Source organism: Schistocerca americana, chromosome 2 (assembly GCF_021461395.2).
Source record: "Schistocerca americana isolate TAMUIC-IGC-003095 chromosome 2, iqSchAmer2.1, whole genome shotgun sequence".
Classification (NCBI taxonomy): Eukaryota; Metazoa; Arthropoda; class Insecta; order Orthoptera; family Acrididae; genus Schistocerca; species Schistocerca americana.
Window position 1 is genome coordinate 1,549,798 of NC_060120.1, and position 19,596 is coordinate 1,569,393.

Here is a 19,596-nt window from a genome sequence, read left to right on the forward strand (position 1 = left end):
TATGTACAATTACATCCTTACACACACGCACACACACACAGATATATATATATATATATATATATATATACGTCTGGATCTTTAATCCCCACTACTACGAAAACTGTGCAACGAATATGTATGTATGTGCTAACTGCAGAGGCGACAGGATGTTTATAAGGCAAAGTATATTTTATTGATATAATAAAAAATCACAAATACTGTATATATGATGACAAAAATCGTTAATATACACATGGAAATGTTTCATCCACAGCAAAATAAATTATAAAAATACTGTAATTTATAAATATCATATACATAATATAATTAACATATCTTCTTGATAAATAAAAACCCTTAAGTCTTCTTAGATATAAAAAATACAGCAGTGGGTATTTCTTTTTGAAATTTGTCCTGCAGTGAAAGCACATCAAAATAGAGTTTAAGAATAATACAATTACATTCATACCTTGTATCATCTTCGGTATTCAGTCTAATTAACGTAGAGCATATGTCAGAATTTCGAAACTCTCTTTGGTCAGATGCCACATTGCTGAGAAAATAATGGAACAGTCAAAAGCTAAGATTAATAGATTAGATTCCCGTTACGTCATTACGATGGTAGATGACACTAATGGCCCAGTATTCTCATCGTAATTAATTTTTACTCCATATTCAAAACTATTTTAGCAGTTCTTGAGAAGAAGTGATTACAGTGAGCGACTTCCAGTGTCGTATGTCGCGGTTACCCTTACTTGATCGACACGTTCCGAATATCTGCCATGGCTCCTTCTGAATACATTGGACTGCATTCAATGAAAATCTTCGAGAGTCATCATAGAGTCTTGTGAAGAGACTTTTACAGATGGAGACTGGATTATTTTGATATTTTCATCCTCTTGACTTCTCCTTTGTCATATAAAGTATTCTGAGCTTAAGTGTAATAACTACAAATTATTTCTTGGCGCAGTTCGTCGTAGTACGGTAATACTTCACTCTCTCGCACGTCAGACAAGTGTTCAAGACCTACGCCGAATGCCAACCCAAGCGCCTCCCTTGATCCCGAGCGACAGGTTGTTGGGCTGGATCACGAGCGGCACGGGCGTCTTCCCCACCACGCAGAAGCTGAACCGCGACAGCAGGTGCGCCATCACAACCTTGGTTTCCATCAGTGCGAACCTCTGGGCTGAAAGACGACAGTTGTGGTAAGAAGCAGACTGTATAGTATTGGAATTTTTTTGCAAAAGTGAACAACGGCTTTGTAATCAACACCACGACACATTTTCCGCCGTTAGTAAACAGGATATCCCAGGAGGAATGGTCGACGTTCAGCGGCGTGACACGAGCGTTCATTCGAAGCAAAGAAGTCTAATAAACATGGCCTCTAGAATTCAAACCTTAACAACTATGAGTGCTTATTCACGTTTGCCACTGTGAAACACATCTGCAGAACAATTGTTCATACCTCGTAAGATACACACATTAGAGCCCACGTTTACTTTTTTCTTTTTTTCTTTTTGTTTTGCTTTGTATTAGTCCATATTATCACCTCTCAAAAGATAGAAAGTAAAGAGCTTCCTGTAGAAGTAATTCGTTTCACAATATCGAAGACAAGTAGGTGTTCAGATTTGCAGTTAAAGTCAATGTTTACTACACTTTTTAACTTCGAATGATCGTTCCTGTCATTTCACAGAATACTCACCATTCCACCCTGAATTTTACAGACAATTATAGCAAAAGAAAATGTAAATGGCTATACTAAACCTTGAAACAATTCTAGAGGAAACAATATTGGTCAGAAACGAAAATCATTCTTACAATATTGGCCACGAACATTGGATACGGGGAGCAATTGCAATTACAGAGATGACAAAACCACTGGATCATGGGAATTAAATGTGCAAAACTTCACGTAGCACTACTGCTGCCCCCAAAATCTTTGCTCTTGTAATTGGAGACCATTTGTTGAAAACCTGAAGGGAATTGAAAAACCTTAAAAGCCTTTGGTGACATCTGGGGAGTGAGTGTGGTGATCGGCTGAAGGACACAGCTACAAATTTACTCGTCCTCATACTGATCACGATAGACGCTCATTGAAGAGGATTGTGACGAAATATAAGAGTATATGTGGTGTCTATTCTTTCAGACATGTCGAAAAGAACAGACACCGTTTTGATCTTGCAGCTACAATAAATCAAGACTCAAAGGAATGAAAACATCAGCTGCCAGTAGGCACTGATTTATATCAGTACGGCAAGTTTAAAATTTGTGTCATACCAGGATTCAAACCGGAGTCTCCTGCTTACGAGGCAGATGCACAGACCTCTACGCCATCTGGACACGGTGGTCAACGCATCTGTATGGATCATTGGCCGTCATCGCCTTAGTTATGTGGTGTGTATTCTTTCGGGCATGTCAGAGACCATTTTGGTGCTACAGCCACATCAAAGGAACACCTCTGGCTTGCACTACACATCCCACACGCTGCACGTTAAACGATTCAGGTGGCCATCGGTGGTCTGGGATGCCTTAGATCATCACTTGAAAAGCAACATCGCGCGTCCAGCCTGCTACTGCCAAGTTTCTGTGTTGTTTGGACTATTGTAGCTTTGTGTACCACTGCGAACTAGGGCTGTCTGCGAGATATCCTGCTCCACATGTCCACGGCATGCAATTCCCATCATAACATTTGCTCAGAAACTGGTTTTGATGGTTGTGCATTCGCTGACAGCAAAAATTGTTGTCGGGTTCGAAACCAACTGACTCACAAGACGTGATCCACTCGGCTAGGATATTACTATGACCGTTGTTGTTACATCATTTTAAATGACTGCGAGTTATATGCCACGCCTTGTTGGCAAGTTCAAGAGTGTGCCCTGATGCGCGAACAAATTTGGCAGTTTCATTCACGAAGTGTTCATAGACACATCTACACACGTGATCCTTAATGCCACTCTGTCATGACTACATGTGTGCTGAAGCTACACAAGCAACTGGGATGTCCACGACTATGTTCGCTTTGGAGCGTACCCGAGCATCTGGTACCTGTTTCTACAGCATCTGCAGTGTTCCGAAGAGAGCAGTATGGGGCTATATTTTGTTCAATTAGATTACAATAACATAGATCTCTATATTTTGTTCAGTGAGGTTACAATAAGATAGTTAAACCAAGAGAATTAAACTGTTAACTATAAACAGAGTCACATGATTCGTTTTTAACTTGTAAAAGCTCAAGAGAGACAGTAAAAGCGAGACACAACAAAGACTTACCGATGCAGACGCGAGGTCCGGACCCGAATGGATAGTACGTGAACGGTTTGATGAGGTGCTTGTTCTCTGGGCTGAAGCGCTCGGGGTCGAAACGTTCGGGGTCCTCGTAGTTCCTGGGGTCGTGGTGAATGCCGTGGACCGGCACCCAGATGCCTTCTCCAGGCTGGATCTCCAGGCCGGGGCAGCTCTCTGTGGCCGGCAGCTTGTAGGGGCGCACGCACTTGCGGTCCAGCACAGCGCCGGGAGTGTACATGCGCAGTGTCTCTGTGTGCAGCAAGAGAACAACTCCCAGCTAAGCCAGTGAAAATACTGCTGGGGTCCAGCACAGCGCCGGGCGTGTACATGCGCAGTGTCTCTGTGTGCAGCAAGAGAACAACTCCCAGCTAAGCCAGTGAAAATACTGCTGGGGTCCACCACAGCGCCGGGCGTGTACATGCGCAGTGTCTCTGTGTGCAGCAAGAGAACAACTCCCAGCTAAGCCAGTGAAAATACTGCTGGGGTCCACCACAGCGCCGGGCGTGTACATGCGCAGTGTCTCTGTGTGCAGCAAGAGAACAACTCCCAGCTAAGCCAGTGAAAATACTGCTGGGGTCCAGCACAGCGCCGGGCGTGTACATGCGCAGTGTCTCTGTGTGCAGCAAGAGAACAACTCCCAGCTAAGCCAGTGAAAATACTGCTGGGGTCCACCACAGCGCCGGGCGTGTACATGCGCAGTGTCTCTGTGTGCAGCAAGAGAACAACTCCCAGCTAAGCCAGTGAAAATACTGCTGGGGTCCAGCACAGCGCCGGGCGTGTACATGCGCAGTGTCTCTGTGTGCAGCAAGAGAACAACTCCCAGCTAAGCCAGTGAAAATACTGCTGGGGTCCAGCACAGCGCCGGGCGTGTACATGCGCAGTGTCTCTGTGTGCAGCAAGAGAACAACTCCCAGCTAAGCCAGTGAAAATACTGCTGGGGTCCACCACAGCGCCGGGCGTGTACATGCGCAGTGTCTCTGTGTGCAGCAAGAGAACAACTCCCAGCTAAGCCAGTGAAAATACTGCTGGGGTCCACCACAGCGCCGGGCGTGTACATGCGCAGTGTCTCTGTGTGCAGCAAGAGAACAACTCCCAGCTAAGCCAGTGAAAATACTGCTGGGGTCCACCACAGCGCCGGGCGTGTACATGCGCAGTGTCTCTGTGTGCAGCAAGAGAACAACTCCCAGCTAAGCCAGTGAAAATACTGCTGGGGTCCAGCACAGCGCCGGGCGTGTACATGCGCAGTGTCTCTGTGTGCAGCAAGAGAACAACTCCCAGCTAAGCCAGTGAAAATACTGCTGGGGTCCACCACAGCGCCGGGCGTGTACATGCGCAGTGTCTCTGTGTGCAGCAAGAGAACAACTCCCAGCTAAGCCAGTGAAAATACTGCTGGGGTCCACCACAGCGCCGGGCGTGTACATGCGCAGTGTCTCTGTGTGCAGCAAGAGAACAACTCCCAGCTAAGCCAGTGAAAATACTGCTGGGGTCCACCACAGCGCCGGGCGTGTACATGCGCAGTGTCTCTGTGTGCAGCAAGAGAACAACTCCCAGCTAAGCCAGTGAAAATACTGCTGGGGTCCACCACCGGTCGAACGCAGCATGCGTCTTATTGTTATAACTTTTTTCCGTCCTCAAAAATTTTAAAAAATTTCTTAAAAGTACTTAGTTTTACAAGCACAGACAAGGTTGATAAAGTACCGCTGACAGAGCACGTTGAGTCTGTTTTGGGAATTGGAAAAAGTGTTGGCAAAAGGGAAAATCTTTCCAAAACTCTGAAATTCCTATAATTTTTGAACACACTCGGTATCTTAAGTGCTACATGTGAAGACATAATTTGTCTACTGTTTTGGGAATTCGATAAAGCGTTGGCAAAAGGGAAAATCTTTCCAAAACTCTGAAATTTGGACAAAAACTCACTAACAAACAACGAAGTGAGTGCAGAGGCTTTATTTTTCTTCAAAAGCTATGACTTTTTCTTGCCACAAATCCGGGCGTTTATCTTTATTTTTATTTTTTATTTTTTTCTGAGGCACATGTCTGTGACCTGGCTATTGGCTTGTCTATGGGTAGAGTTCAGTTTTCCTTCGCGCTGGAAAAACGAACATTTAAATCTTTCCGTGTGGGCTCTGATTTCTCTTCGCATTCGGAGGAGATAATTTGTGACAGAAATTTCATCAGAAAATGCTGCCGTAACAAAAATGCCATTGTTTTAATGGTTGCCACTGCAATTCGCGTATCATGCGCGTGGCACTCTCTCCGCTGTTTCGTGATAATACAGAACAAGCTGCTCCTCTACGAACTTTTCCTATGTCCTCCGTCAGTTCTGGCTGATGAGGATCCCACACCGCGCAGCAATACTCCAGGAAAGAATCGACGAGCGTAGTGTAGCCTCTAACAGACCTCTAGCATTTCCCAAGTGTTCTGCCAGTAAGTCGCAGTCTTTGGTTCCCTTTCCCCACAACATTATCGATGTGATTGTTCCAGCTTAGGTTACTCGCAACTGCAATCCCTAAGTATTTAGATGAACTGGAAGGCTTGTGATTTGTGTGATTTATTCTGTAACCGAAATTTAGCGAATTGCTTTTAGTATTCATGTGGATGAATTCAAACTTTTTATTGCTTAAAGTCAATTGCCACTTTTCGCAGCATACAGCTACCTTGTCTATATCATTTTTGTAGTGCTTTTGATCATCCAAAGACTTTAAAAGACAGCAAATGATTGCATTAGCTGCGAACAATCTGAGAAGGCTGCTCAGATTGTCCCCTAAATCGTGTATATACAGGGCTATTACAAATGATTGAAGCGATTTCATAAATTCACTGTAGCTCCATTGATTGACATATGGTCACGACACACTACGTAGAAAAACTCATAAAGTTTTGTTCGGCTGAAGCCGCACTTCAGGTTTCTGCCGCCAGAGCGCTCGAGAGCGCAGTGAGACAAAATGGCGACAGGAGCCGAGAAAGCGTATGTCGAGCTTGAAATGCACTCACATCAGTCAGTCATAACAGTGCAACGACACTTCAGGACGAAGTTCAACAAAGATCCACCAACTGCTAACTCCATTCGGAGATGGTATGCGCAGTTTAAAGCTTCTGGATGCCTCTGTAAGGGGAAATCAACGGGTCGGCCTGCAGTGAGCGAAGAAACGGTTGAACGCGTGCGGGCAAGTTTCATGCGTAGCCCGCGGAAGTCGACGAATAAAGCAAGCAGGGAGCTAAACGTACCACAGCCGACGGTTTGGAAAATCTTACGGAAAAGGCTAAAGCAGAAGCATTTCTTAAACAGGAGATTGGAAAACCGATGGATCGGTCGTGGTGGAGATCATGATCAACGATTCATGTGATGGCCTCCACGCTCTCCTGACTTAACCCCATGCGATTTGTTTCTGTGGGGTTATGTGAAAGATTCAGTGTTTAAACCTCCTCTACCAAGAAACGTGCCAGAACTGCGAGCTCGCATCAACGATGCTTTCGAACTCATTGATGGGGACATGTTGCGCCGAGAGTGGGAGGAACTTTATTATCAGCTTGATGTCTGCCGAATCACTAAAGGGCCACATATCGAACATTTATGAATGCCTAAAAAAACTTTTTGAGTTTTTGTATGTGTGTGCAAAGCATTGTGAAAATATCTCAAATAATAAAGTTATTGTAGAGATGTGAAGTCGCTTCAATCATTTGTAATAACCCTGTAGATCAGGAACAGCAGTGGGCCTATAACACTTCCTTGGGAAATGTCAGATATTACTTCGGTTTTCCTCAACGATTTAATTTCAGTTGCAACGAACTCTGACCATTTTCACAGGAAAACACGAGTCCAGTCGCACAACTGTGCAGTCCCACAACTGAGACGATATTCCGTAGTCACACCATTCGTTCAGAAGTTGCTTGAAAGGAACAGTTTCCGAAGCCTTCCGACATATCTAAAAGTATAGAATCAATCCGAGATCCTCTATCGATAGCACTCGTTACTGCGAGTGGATAAAGAGCTAGTGATTTTCCACATTAACGATTTTTCTGAACACGTTTGACTATTTGTCATTAAATCGTTTCTTTGGAGGTAGGCTAATTTAAAATGCTCGAACACAGTATATATCCCAAAATCCTACTGCGAATCGACGTTAGTGATAGGAGTCTCTTAGTCCTATTTCTTTTCGTAAGTTCTCATTCTTCTTATTGGCCGTTCGACCTAGTGGCAAGAATTCACGGTTAAGTATGTCATTAAACTCAAGGAACGTAATTAGCTTATCCTTCACATGTGATGGCACCTATCATGCTATTTTCCGTCTTGGCGATACAGAATGTTTTCACTGGGGCTGTCACACATTTGAATGATTCCACATCCTTGTGAGCAACATTTAACATTTCTGAACCTTCGCTGCACTCTCTTCCGTTCCTTTAGCAAAATTCAAAACAACTTCGCTGTTCCATTTTTATACAACATAAAAAACCGCCAATACTTCAGTTGTAGAATTCTGGAACACGTTTTATGCTCACGTATTGTGACTTTTCCGGAGGCCGAAAATCTCCTCTGCAGCACCCCACAAGGGTTCAGAAAACAACCATCGCCCGAAACCCAGCTCGCTCAGTTCGCGCAGGAGACTCGGGCGCCCAGGTAGATGACGCGTTCCTTGACTTCCGGAAGTCGCTCTACACAGTTCCGTAAAACCGCCTGATGAACAAAACACGAACGTACGGAATATCAGACCAACTATCTGCTTGGACGAAAGAATTCCTAGCAAACAGAACACAGCATGTTATTTTCAAGAGAGAGAAGTCGTCAGACGCAAAAGTAACTTCGAGTGCGCTCCAGGGAAACGTTAAAGGACCATTTCCGTTCACAATTTATGCCGTAGAAGATAACGTTGGAAGTTCCATGAGGCTTTTCGCGGGTGATGCTGTTATATACAGAGAGGTCGCGAAGCTAGAAAAGTGTAGCGAAATGCAGAAAGACATGCAGAGGACAGACGCTTGGTTTAGGAAGTCGAAATTGACCCTCAGTATACATAAATGAAATGTAATACCAATATATAGAGAGAAAGACTCTTTATTGCATGATTACACGATTGCAGAAAAGTCACTCGAAGCAATTAATCCCACAAAATATGTAGAAGTGTACGTACGGAACGAATTAAAATTAATCGCGAGTAAGAGCAGATGCCAGATGGACTCACTGAAAGAGGACTCAGGAGATGTAGTTGATCAACAAAGGAAGCAGCTTACAGACCATTCGTTTGACCAATACTTGAAAACTGCTCGACAGCATGGGAGCCACGACAGGTAGGACTGACAGGGGGAAAACTGGAAATCTGTGGTAAGTTCCTAAGGGACCAAAATGCTGAGGTCATCGGTCCCTAGGCTTACATACTACTTAATCTGATTTAAACTAACTCACGCTAAGGACAACACACACACACACAGCCATACCCGAGGAAGGGCTCGATCCTATGACGGGGGAGCCGCTCGAACAGTGGCAACGCGCCCTAGACCGGGCGGCTACCCCGCGTGGCTCCAAATAAGAGCAGCGCGTTTCGTTACAGGTTCATTTACTAACCGCGAACCGCGAATGCGTCACAGAGATAATCACCGAATTTCAGTGGCAGGTGCTACAAGAGAGGTGTTCTGCATCGCGGTGTGGTTTATAGCTAGAGTTCCGGGAGCGTAGGTCCCCAGAGGAGTCAACCAATATGTTGCTTCCTCCGATTTATGTCTCCTGAAAAGACCAACGAGCCCACAGGGAGCCTTACCGGCAATCGTTCTTCCCGCGAATTATTCGCGACTAGAACAGAAAGGGAGAGAAGTTACAGTGGTACAAAAAGTACCCTCCACCATTCACCGCCCCGTCCGCAGCTCGTGGTCGTGCGGTAGCGTTCTCGCTTCCCGCACCCGGGTTCCCGGGTTCGATTCCCGGGGGGGTCAGGGATTTTCTCTGCCTCGTGATGACTGGATGTTGTGTGATGTCCTTAGGTTAGTTAGGTTTAAGTAGTTCTAAGTTCTAGGGGACTGATGACCATAGATGTTAAGTCCCATAGTGCTCAGAGCCATTTGAACCATTTTTGAACCATTCACCGCAAGGTCGCTTGCCGGGTAACGCTGTGCAGGTACTTTTCAGACATGCTCTTGAACATAACAACGAAAAACTAGCTCGTATCGGACTAACATAACATGTGAAATTTTAAACTTCCTGCTAAGTTCTGAACACACTTAGTGTTACGTTAGTAATTTGTTGTGAGAGACTACGACCACACGTGGTTCTCACCCGAGATGACCATGTCGAGGTACTGGCAGCCGACCACCTGCTCGTAGGCGGGCTGGCCGCCGCTCTTCTGCATGAGGGCGTCGACGTCCGCCTGCAGCCGCCGCTGCACCTCCTCGTGGGTGGCCAGCAGGTAGCCGAGGAACATCAGCAGCGTGGCCACAGTGTCGAAGCCGCCGAAGAAGAACAGCATCGCCTGCGCCGCTATGTCGTCCTCACTCAGTTCTGTCACCACAGCAACAGTCGAAACAGTATTGTTAGTAAATAAACATTAACGACAGAAGAAGTTTGTAAGAGGTCCATGATTAAGGAATTTGTTGCTAGCGCACTCGAGCAGATGTAATTTCGATGGATTGCTCACTCGCTGCCTGCGATATGTAAGCTATAAGAGAATCTCAGACCAGAGAGCAGTGTTGTATGCAGTAAGAGCAGAGTCAGTAGGAGTAAGTAGTTGCTAGCGAGCAGTCTGGTGTATCGTGTTGGCTGGGCCGGTCGTATGGACCGATGGCGGAGCCTGAGCGTTGTAGTATAAGGTAAAAGCAGCCTCGCGCGTATGTACTGTTGTTATATCAAGTCCCATGTAAATGTTTTAAAAAGAAATCTCTTAATAATAATCTTTCTTATAAAAATTAACTTTTGACAATCATTCAGCTCAATTGAAAGATTTTACTAATTTCTCCAATCCATGGTCATCCTGATTATTGTAAAGAAAAATCAGTTGTTTCTTTTTATATATGACAACTCTATCGGCCAGCATTGCACTGGGCTGTGCCACAAAAATTTCTTATGGGAGCAGATATATACGGGTTATCCGCCGGATAAATTGAGGAGAAATTATTGAGGTAAGAATTTTTCCTTTTTATTGAGAATGATCTTTCAGGGCCATGACACAGCACTGCTGACGTCCAAAATTTACCAGTTTAAATTCACAGTCAATTATTGAAAGGTTATAAGTGAGCCACAATTTTATTGAGAGGTTAGTCACGTTATTTATTGGTAGGTTACGGAATAATAAACTGTTGCTAGGTTACACTAAATGTGAATGTTATTCATATTATATTTTTTGTGGGGAGGTTACAAGTTGTACACCAGTGTTTGGAGTCACTGAGGCGTTTAGTCTCTTAATTCGGAAGAATATCTACCCTGCGAAAAGTGTCTCTTTTACTTTATGCGATGTGTGAATTTTGTGCCAAAGCGTATTCGTTTGTCGTTCTGCGTCTACACTCCGCAAGCGAACAGCGCGGCAGAGGGACTGAAAGGGCATACACAGGCTGTAATGGCGTACTCGCGTTACTAGCGAGCAAAGGGAGGTGGGTGAAACCCTGCGCCGACACGTAACCTTGTTGCGTGGAACAATGCCGAGGAGGCGTGCCAGATTTACCGGTAGGCTAGATTCCTGTCGACACTACCACATTCCGTCACTCCGTGGCTGCAGGTTTCGGGTTTGGAACAGGACACTGCCGCGTCGCCTGATCAAGGGTTGTACGCCAGGCGTCTTCCCTTTGTCAGCCACATCTAGGTGACTGTGGTGTGCGTGCTGTAAGACCTTCGGTACACACACCATCAGATTATTGGACTTGTCGCTCTAACGAAGTAGGCGAGTGTCAGCAATATGTCTCGTGGTCTTATCGTGGCGTGTTTATCTTCTGCCACTTGCACGCTTAGAGTAGCAGATTGGCGGTGACCAACTTTAAAAAGAACTTGATTAATTTTCACACACATTTATTAAAATGATAAAAATCATAGATATTACGTAACTTGATTCTGGATGCTGTTTACAGTTCACAATCTGAAGTTCCTTTGGTCTTGGTACGTTAATCTTATTCTCACATATCTCTGATACTTGACAAAGTGTCTGTACATTTCTCTTCATGGCTATCTACAGGAATATGGTAATCTTATTAGGCGCAGACTGAAACTTGACTATTGACTGGTGCAGACAAATGCAGACTGACTAATCGGAGGTCTGTACACTCGTTATAATACCTCGAGCGTTCAGGTATCACTGTGCGAGTGTGATCCGCGAGGAGAAAAGGTTCTACGTTAGCAGCAATCTCATTGGCTGCGTTACATATTAATATGCGGATCAGCGGACGCAGAATTTGGTCCGTCTCTAAGGCAGCGCCATCTCGTGGTGCGGAGACGGACGAGTGCTGCGCCTGCGCTGTTGTGCTTAGCGGGGCGCGCTTTAGCGGGAAAGTTGTGTATGCGCTGACTACGCGGAACTATGTGCACAACAGTGATGAAACTTCCTTCTTCCACAGAGAGTGTAATTGGTCGACACTAGCAACTTCAGTTATGGGCTACAGGTAGTTACACAATGTTAGGATTCGAAAGTAGTTTTTTTTTTTTTTTGCAATCAACAATTTATGTACTACCAGCTTAGTTTTCAACAGTGTCGGTATACTCATCATACACCTTTTGCGACTCTTTACTGGCTGTATTTTCTCCTCCAGATTTTCTCGCATTTCATCCCTGTACAGTTTATTACAAAGCAGAACTTTTCTTCCTTCTTTGCATTTTACCAGATTACTTCCTTCTTACATTTGATTGTCGCCACATATTTGAAACAATAAGATTGAAAATACGATCTCCCTAGACCGGCCCATGTTGTTATCCCATTAGCAGACTGGTTCTGTCTGTTTGTGAAAAACACTCATTCTTCTTAATTACTTTTTCCAGGACTGTTTCAGCACCTCTGTGGCACCTTCAGTAGGTCATTATTTCTACTGCATACTTGAAATTGTTAAATACGCTTGCAATATGAGTGGTGACTGGAAAATTAGGTCTAAACATTTTACTGCTCTTGTTGCAATTTTTTGCGTTAACTGCAAGATTGCTTCGTTCAGAAGACATTCATCAGTTTTCGTAGAGAGCGAGTCAACTGAAAAGATATGCTGTTTTAAGAGGGCGGTTACAAAAAGTCAAATTTCCTTCAGTGAAGCTGTTGTTTGAATATTTTCGTAGGTACTGAAGATGTTATACTCGGCAAAATTTTCGCACCATAACCACACTGAAAGGGATTTCGCTCAACCCCGACACTCGTAGTACAACACCACGTTGTCGCAAATGACACACACACTGTCTGGCCAGAACTATCTGATGCGCCAAGCAAAAAATTATAATAGTAATGACAAATGTGTTATCCCTATTTTTCCAGACGTCATTGACCTTATTACGAGTTATAATTCTTCCATATTTATAGTAAAAGGAAGAACTGATGATAGCACAGCGGAGGCAAAACAAGATTGGGCAGATAAATTAAAACGATTTTGTGTATCGTAAAAGCAAACATTTCGTCCTACTTTTTTCTGCAACCACGTCTATTTTAGAGCATCAAACACCAAGATATGATTAGCTGTCATCTCATTAAATATAAGCAAATCTTGTGATGCCTAGTAACCAGTTAAAACTCGATTATATAAAAACAGTGGTATTATATTCAGTGTTCGAACCTACTATTATGAATATGCTGCTAACAACATTTCTCATCTACACAAACTTGGTAACAGACGCAATAAAAAGTTTAAGAAGCTATACACTGTATAAAAATTTTATCTTTCCAGTGTTCTGTGTAGGTTTTCCATTTTCAAATTTTGACTAAGACATTTGGCACATTAAATACGGTACTGCCCAAATGCTTAACGGCTTCAAATAAATTACCTGCAATTATATAACAATCGGTCTCTCAAAATCGTTTAACAAAAAAAAGAATCCTGCAAAAATAATGGTTTTCAAGCCATCGTTAAAAGTTCCTTTGGAAAAAAAATTAAGAAAAAATAAAGTTTACTCTGCGTTACAAACCAGTTTTCTTCTGGTTTCAATGTTACTCTTTAATACTGCTGTTGAATGTTGTACTGATACTTTACAGTTTACTATGAATAACGTTACGTCCTACGTCTAGTTTACAGTCTGCATCAAGCAACATAGCATCTTACTATTGCCACTATTAGTAATAAACATTACAATTAGAAGAAATAAAATAAAGCTTATAAGATAACATACGATAATTTATAACATAAAAATTCCTTATTCAAACAATGTGAGTATAGATGTGACGAAAAGGTGGCTAAGCCCTGAATTTTGAGTGTAGCATTTTATGGCTGAGAAACGCTGACAATAAGCAAAACCGAAATGAGATCTCTTGAAGTGTTTGAGGTATACCGCTAGAGTGCAGACTCAAGTTAAAGATAAACTGGACACAAAAAAAAACACCAAAAAGAAATCTTGCAATTAACTGACGAAGAGAGGATATACAGGAGACAATACCAGGAAGAAGACCAGTACATTCGCAATTAATACGACACAACCAGTTACTAGTTAATGTCCTACAAGGAACATTACAAGGAGAGATATCCCGCGGAAACTGCGACAGACAAGTTTTAAAATAAGCAGTAGTCCCTAATAATACAGAAATGAAGAAAATAGTTTCTAATAGGTCTAGGAGAAGAGGTGCCGACCAATTGAAAGATTTGTGATGAAGAAGACGAATAATGTTAACGATCTTTTAGGTAATTGAACTATTCTGGAAGAATTGTTACCTGCTGAAATTTGAAATACATTACTGAGTAATTTACAGTTACGGCTGCACGGAATACAGAGAAGCACCGTGTAGAGATGCACTGTCCAGGCAAGCATTATACAGCGGCTTGCCGAATACATACGTAGTTGTAGACGTATGCGATGAAGTTTCTCACATAAGCATTCTTTCGGTGGGGAACGTAGTTATAGGAAAAATACACTCGTCTCATTTCCCCAAATAAAAACATTATTAACTTAGAATATTTTTTAGGAATGTAAACAAATTTATGCAACATTTATCGACCCATTACTTTCATCATCTGCTCACAAAAGTAGCAAAGTAACTCGAAATGAGACCTATTTCATATAAATTTTCATATAAAATATTGTGTTCTGGGAATTGTTTGAAAACTTTTTGCTAGGAAACAGTGTAATGTTTCCAGACTGAGATTTTCACTCTGCAGCGGAGTGTGCGTTGATATGAAACTTCCTGGCAGATTAAAACTGTGTGCCCGACCGAGACTCGAACTCGGGACCTTTGCCTTTCGCGGGCAAGTGCTCGACCAACTGAGCTACCGAAGCACAACTCACGCCTGGTACTCATAGCTTTACTTCTGCCAGTACCTCGTCTCCTACCTTCCAAACTTTACAGAAGCTCTCCTGCGAACCTTGCACTCCTGAAAGAAAGGATATTGCGGAGACATGGCTTAGCCACAGCCTGGGGGATGTTTCCAGAATGAGATTTTCACTCTGCAGCGGAGTGTGCAGGAGAGCTTCTGTAAAGTTTGGAAGGTAGGAGACGAGGTACTGGCAGAAGTATAGCTGTGAGTACCGGCCGTGAGTGGTGCTTCGGTAGCTCAGTTGGTAGAGCACTTGCCCGCGAAAGGCAAAGGTCCCGAATTCGAGTCTCGGTCGGGCACATAGTTTTAATCTGCCAGGAAGTTTCATTGTAATGTTTGACGGAAGGGAAGCGAAGTAGCTCATGCTGTCCTGTCAATACGTACCAGCCATTAGCATAATACTGTACGGGTATGATCGTTATAATATTGAACGCACGGAACTTTCTCCATGGTACGTTAGCTCAGATGCGTGTACATTGTTAGTAACAGCAGTTCAGTGTATTGGTTTTATTGTATTTATAAGTACAATCTGTTTAAACAGACTAGTACCCTCTACATCTATAACGGAATGCTAAGTTACATCAACCATCCACCTGGCTGTCATTTGGCGCCATCTATGAACTATTTAGTAAATAAGAGCAACAACATACCTGTCATGATGTTTAAATAAAGAGAGAAAATACAAAGATGAAAACATTTAAATCAGATCAACTCCAATAGTTGCATATAGCTTTCTTGTGTGTTATAAATATTTTTTTTAAAAAGGTTTTACATATCTGAAGCTGTTTAGTTGTTTAAAGAATAAAACAACTTACACACAAAGAATGAACCTGGAAATTTCTTATGTACCGGTATATTTCTATATTTACTGGCAAATATGAAATAAGTCAGACCCCCTGCCACGTCTTCACCGTTGTGTCCCCCGTACCCTCCATCTCTACACCCTCCATCTCCTTTCCCAAGGTGGCTTCCGTCAGCTCCCCCTCCCGGATGATGCCCTCTCTCCCTCCATTTATCCTTCCTATCAACTCTGATCCTCCCTCCCCCTCCTTTCCTCTGTCCTTTCCCTGGGCTCCCTCTTCCCCCCCCCCTTCCGTCCTGTTTCCTCCCCACTACGGCTCTCCCTACCTCCCTTCTCCCCCACAGTCCTTTTGTCTTCCCCTCCTCTGCCTACCCCCCTCCCTGTCGCGTCTGCCCCCTACCCCTCTTATGGGTCCTCATCTTCCATCAGCTCCTTTCCCGGTTCCCCCCCCCCCTTCGCTTTTACTCTCCTTTCCCCCCTTTTTGTTTTCCCATCTCCTGTCCAGTTTCCCCCCACCTGCTCTCGACTGTGGTGTCACCTTTGCCGACTTTTTCGTGCTGTGTTCTAGTGCCTATTCAGTGTTGTGTTGCGAACAGAAACCATGCTGTCGCTGGGTGTGAATTTTATATACTTTGCGAACAGAATCCAGACTGTCGCCGTGTTTTTTTTTTTTTTTTTTTTTTCTTTTAACTGTCTATTGTTTTCCCTGTCTGCTCCGTATGTATTTTTATTCGCTTCATCATCCCTCTGTTGCTTGTTTTAATTTCCCCATTTTCTTTTCACCTTGTTACTCACTAAGTCCCCGATTTTATCGCCTGTTTTTTATTATTATTTATTCTCCTGCTCTTTGTCAGAAAATCTGTAGGCTGCAGAGCGGCGTCCTAAGCTGCTGCCAGCCCGCCCCCTTTGGGGGAATTGAAATTCAATAAAGAAAAAAAAAAAAAAAAAAAAAATAAGTCAGATCGAACATATTCGCATCCTCTACACCTCCGCCGTCTTGAACCCCCTCAACCCCTGGTTGCTCCTCTCCTCTCCGATCCCCACCCCCTGCCACGTCTTCACCGTTGTGTCCCACCTACCCTCCATCTCCACACCCTACATCTCCTTTCCCAAGGTGGCTTCCATCAACTCCCCCTCCCGGATGACGCCCTCTCTCCCTCAATTTATCCCTCATATCAACTCTGATCCTCACTCCGCCTCCTTTCCTCTGTCCTTTTCCCGGGCTCCCTCTCCCCCCCTTCCATCCTCTTTCTTCCACACCTCCCCTCTCTTTGCCCCCTTCTCTCCCCCGAGTCCTTTCACATTTCCCTCCTCTGCCTCCTCTCATTCCGTCTCGCATCTGCCCTTCTCCCCCTTTATTAGTCCTCTCCCTCCTTGGTTCCCCCCCCCTTTTCGTTTTTTCCTCTCCTCCCTCCTTGTTTTTCCCCCTACTCCAGGTCCCCCCCCCCCCATTTGCCTTGGATTGGGAGTGCCATCTTTGTGCCGCCTTTTTCGTGCAGTGTTTTACAGTGTGTTTTTCCAGTGCGTGCTCCGTGTTGTGTCTTTTGGGAAGTGTAGCGAACAGCCATCATACTGTCGCTGGGTGTGCTTTTTATCACTTGCGAACAGAAGCCAGACTGTCGCCATGTTTTTTAATTGTGTGTCTACTATGTTACTTGTCTGTTTCCTGTGTATTTTATCAACATTGCCATCCCCTTTTGCTTTCTGTTTTAACTTTCCGCATTTTTACGCCATTTTCCACTTTAAATCACCATTTTATCGCCTGTTTTTTCTTGTTTCTTTCTTCTTCCTTTTTTTTAAAAAAAAAGTCTGTAGGCTGTAGAGCAGCGTAGTAAGCTGCTGCCAGCTCGCCCCCTTCGGGGGGAATTGAAAAAAAAAAAAAAAAGGCAGACAGCAGGAATTTAAAGAATTTTACTTATGTTTCATTTTTTGTAATTCCCATGCAAATTTGAAGGTTTCTTTTTACTCCTCTTAAATATTACATACATAGTTCACATACATACAACCAGCCGATGTGTTCTCCACACAGCCTACCTTCTTCATACAGTAGTATTAAAAGAAATATGACTGACGCCCGAACAACAGGGACTTATATGCATCGTGAACAGAAAATAGTGGTATGTAATATACAATCCATATAAGTTATGGCATTACTTGTAACTTTTTATTATATCACCTGACTATCTACTTGTTGTATTTTGGCACTGATAATGGCTGGCCACTAGCCGAAATCTGGATTTGCGTAATAAAATCCAAACAAGGACGACTGATTGCTGCGCTCTACAATTTATAAGCAACATAACAGTCGCTGAGTGCAGACACTTTCCGAATGAAGGGGAACCTGGTCTATTTTCATGTTCAAGCAACTTTTGCTTAAGCTTTTCACAGAGATATAAGAAACCAGCGGTGAAGTTTTCTACTCTACAGACAGAACTCTTTTACTGGCAGTGATACAGTGTGTACTTACCTCTGCCCTTGGTCTCACTGACCCCGTTCTTCCCTCCATCGGGGGAAGAGAGTTCCCCCCGCCGAGACTGCATCAGCAGGTGAATCATGTCATGGCGGACGATGCCTTGCTTCTCCCTCGTCTCTATGGTGTCCGACACCATGGTCCTGAAGAATCCCACAGTCTTCGGATCGAAGAACGGTATTCCCAGTAACTGCCGAACATAACACAAAAGAGAAGTATTAGTCCCAGTGGAGGTCTTACCGCGGCAGACCCGTGTGACAGCTGGCGGCAGGCAGGCAGGCAGGTAGGGCCCCTTACTCACCTCCATGAGCCTCGGGGACATCATGTAGCCGACTCCGACGAGCGGCTTGATGCTGATCAGGCTGCGGCCCATCCTGTAGAACTGGTTGTCGGGGTCCGACAGAGAGTCCACCTTGATGCCGAAGGCCGTCGTCGCGATGATGTCGTTGGTCACGCGCGTGAAGAAGTCCTTCATCTCCAGTGTCAGGGTTTTACCTTTGCCAGAAGAAAACAAACAAACGAGATCAATTACTCTCACGTCTCGCTACGAACCGGAAAAGTGAATCAGGCAGTAGCCTAGTTTTACATTTATCACGCGAGGCATCCAAGAATGTTTCATCTATACACGGCATCTCAAAGCTTCTGGGACAGACTGAAACAGGTGATGGTGGATCCACAATCGAGTGTATTGACGTATGAAACCAATGCTCGGAAATGCATATTTAATGCGTTATGGACGTACATTAAGGTGACAAAAGACGTGGGAGGGGAATATGCATATCTACAGATGGTGATAGGGCAGTGTATCGGGGGAGCTGTCATTGGTTCTGAATTGATTCATGTAAAAAGATTTCTGACGTGATTATCCTCGCACGACGGGATTTAACAGACTTTGAAAGCGAAATGGTACTTGGAGGTAGACGCAAGGGCATTCCATATCGGAAATCATTAAGAAATTCAATATTCCGATGTCCACAGTGTCAAGAGTGTGCCGAGAATACCATATTTCAGGCATGACCCCTCACCACGGATAGCGCAGTGGCCGAGGACCTTCACTTAACGACCACGAGTAGCAGCGTTTGCATAGAGTTGTCAGTGCTAACAGACAAGCAGAAAGTAACGTCCCACCGGTTAGTGAGAAGTTAAAAAATGGTTTAAATACCTGTGAATATCTAGCCTTCGGTGCCCCTCGACGATTGCATACACGATCTAAAATATGCTTGTTTAATAAATACAGGATACCATAATGGATTTCACTACAATGATGTAGCCCACAACTGAAGTAAAGTAAGTACGTAGATTTATTCACTTCAAAACCTGTATCTCATGATCAGTCTTCGGTGTAATAAGCCTCGTTGTTACTGCTACAGCTAACCGATGGTAGCACATACTACACTGGCGATATTAAATAGTCCAGATGCAGTAATTTGATAGAAATGCGTGTGTGACGTCCATTTCATTGTTCAACACTAATACTCAACAAAGTGCGAATATAAAGTCACATATCATTCTGCCTTTTGCGATATTAAATCAAACTGTATAACACTCCGAAATAATCCGTCACTGCACTGATCTAATATGCTGTTATAGACAATGTCCAACACACGAGTCGCTCTATTGCAAATCCAAACCTGAATCATGCACCAAGAACTTACCT

The 19,596-nt window shown here is 43.8% G+C and overlaps 1 protein-coding gene across 2 annotated transcripts in view; it reads right to left on the reverse strand.

Moving 5' to 3' along the window:
* Positions 1-227: 227 nt before the first annotated feature.
* LOC124596000 (cytochrome P450 9e2-like) overlaps positions 228-19,596 on the reverse strand; it is a 44,154-nt gene continuing 24,785 nt past the window's right edge. Inside the window, exons 4-8 of one of the 2 annotated variants that reach the window (XM_047134946.1) lie at positions 18,241-18,434; positions 17,937-18,129; positions 9,530-9,751; positions 3,253-3,516; positions 228-1,168 (exon numbers count right to left, since the gene is read on the reverse strand). In XM_047134946.1, coding sequence (XP_046990902.1) covers positions 1,002-1,168; positions 3,253-3,516; positions 9,530-9,751; positions 17,937-18,129; positions 18,241-18,434 — 1,040 coding nt within the window. In that variant the 3' untranslated portion in view covers positions 228-1,001. Of the gene's footprint in view, positions 1,169-3,252; positions 3,517-4,122; positions 4,791-9,529; positions 9,752-17,936; positions 18,130-18,240; positions 18,435-19,596 lie in introns of those variants that run through there. The other variant, XM_047134947.1, reaches the window with a different exon arrangement.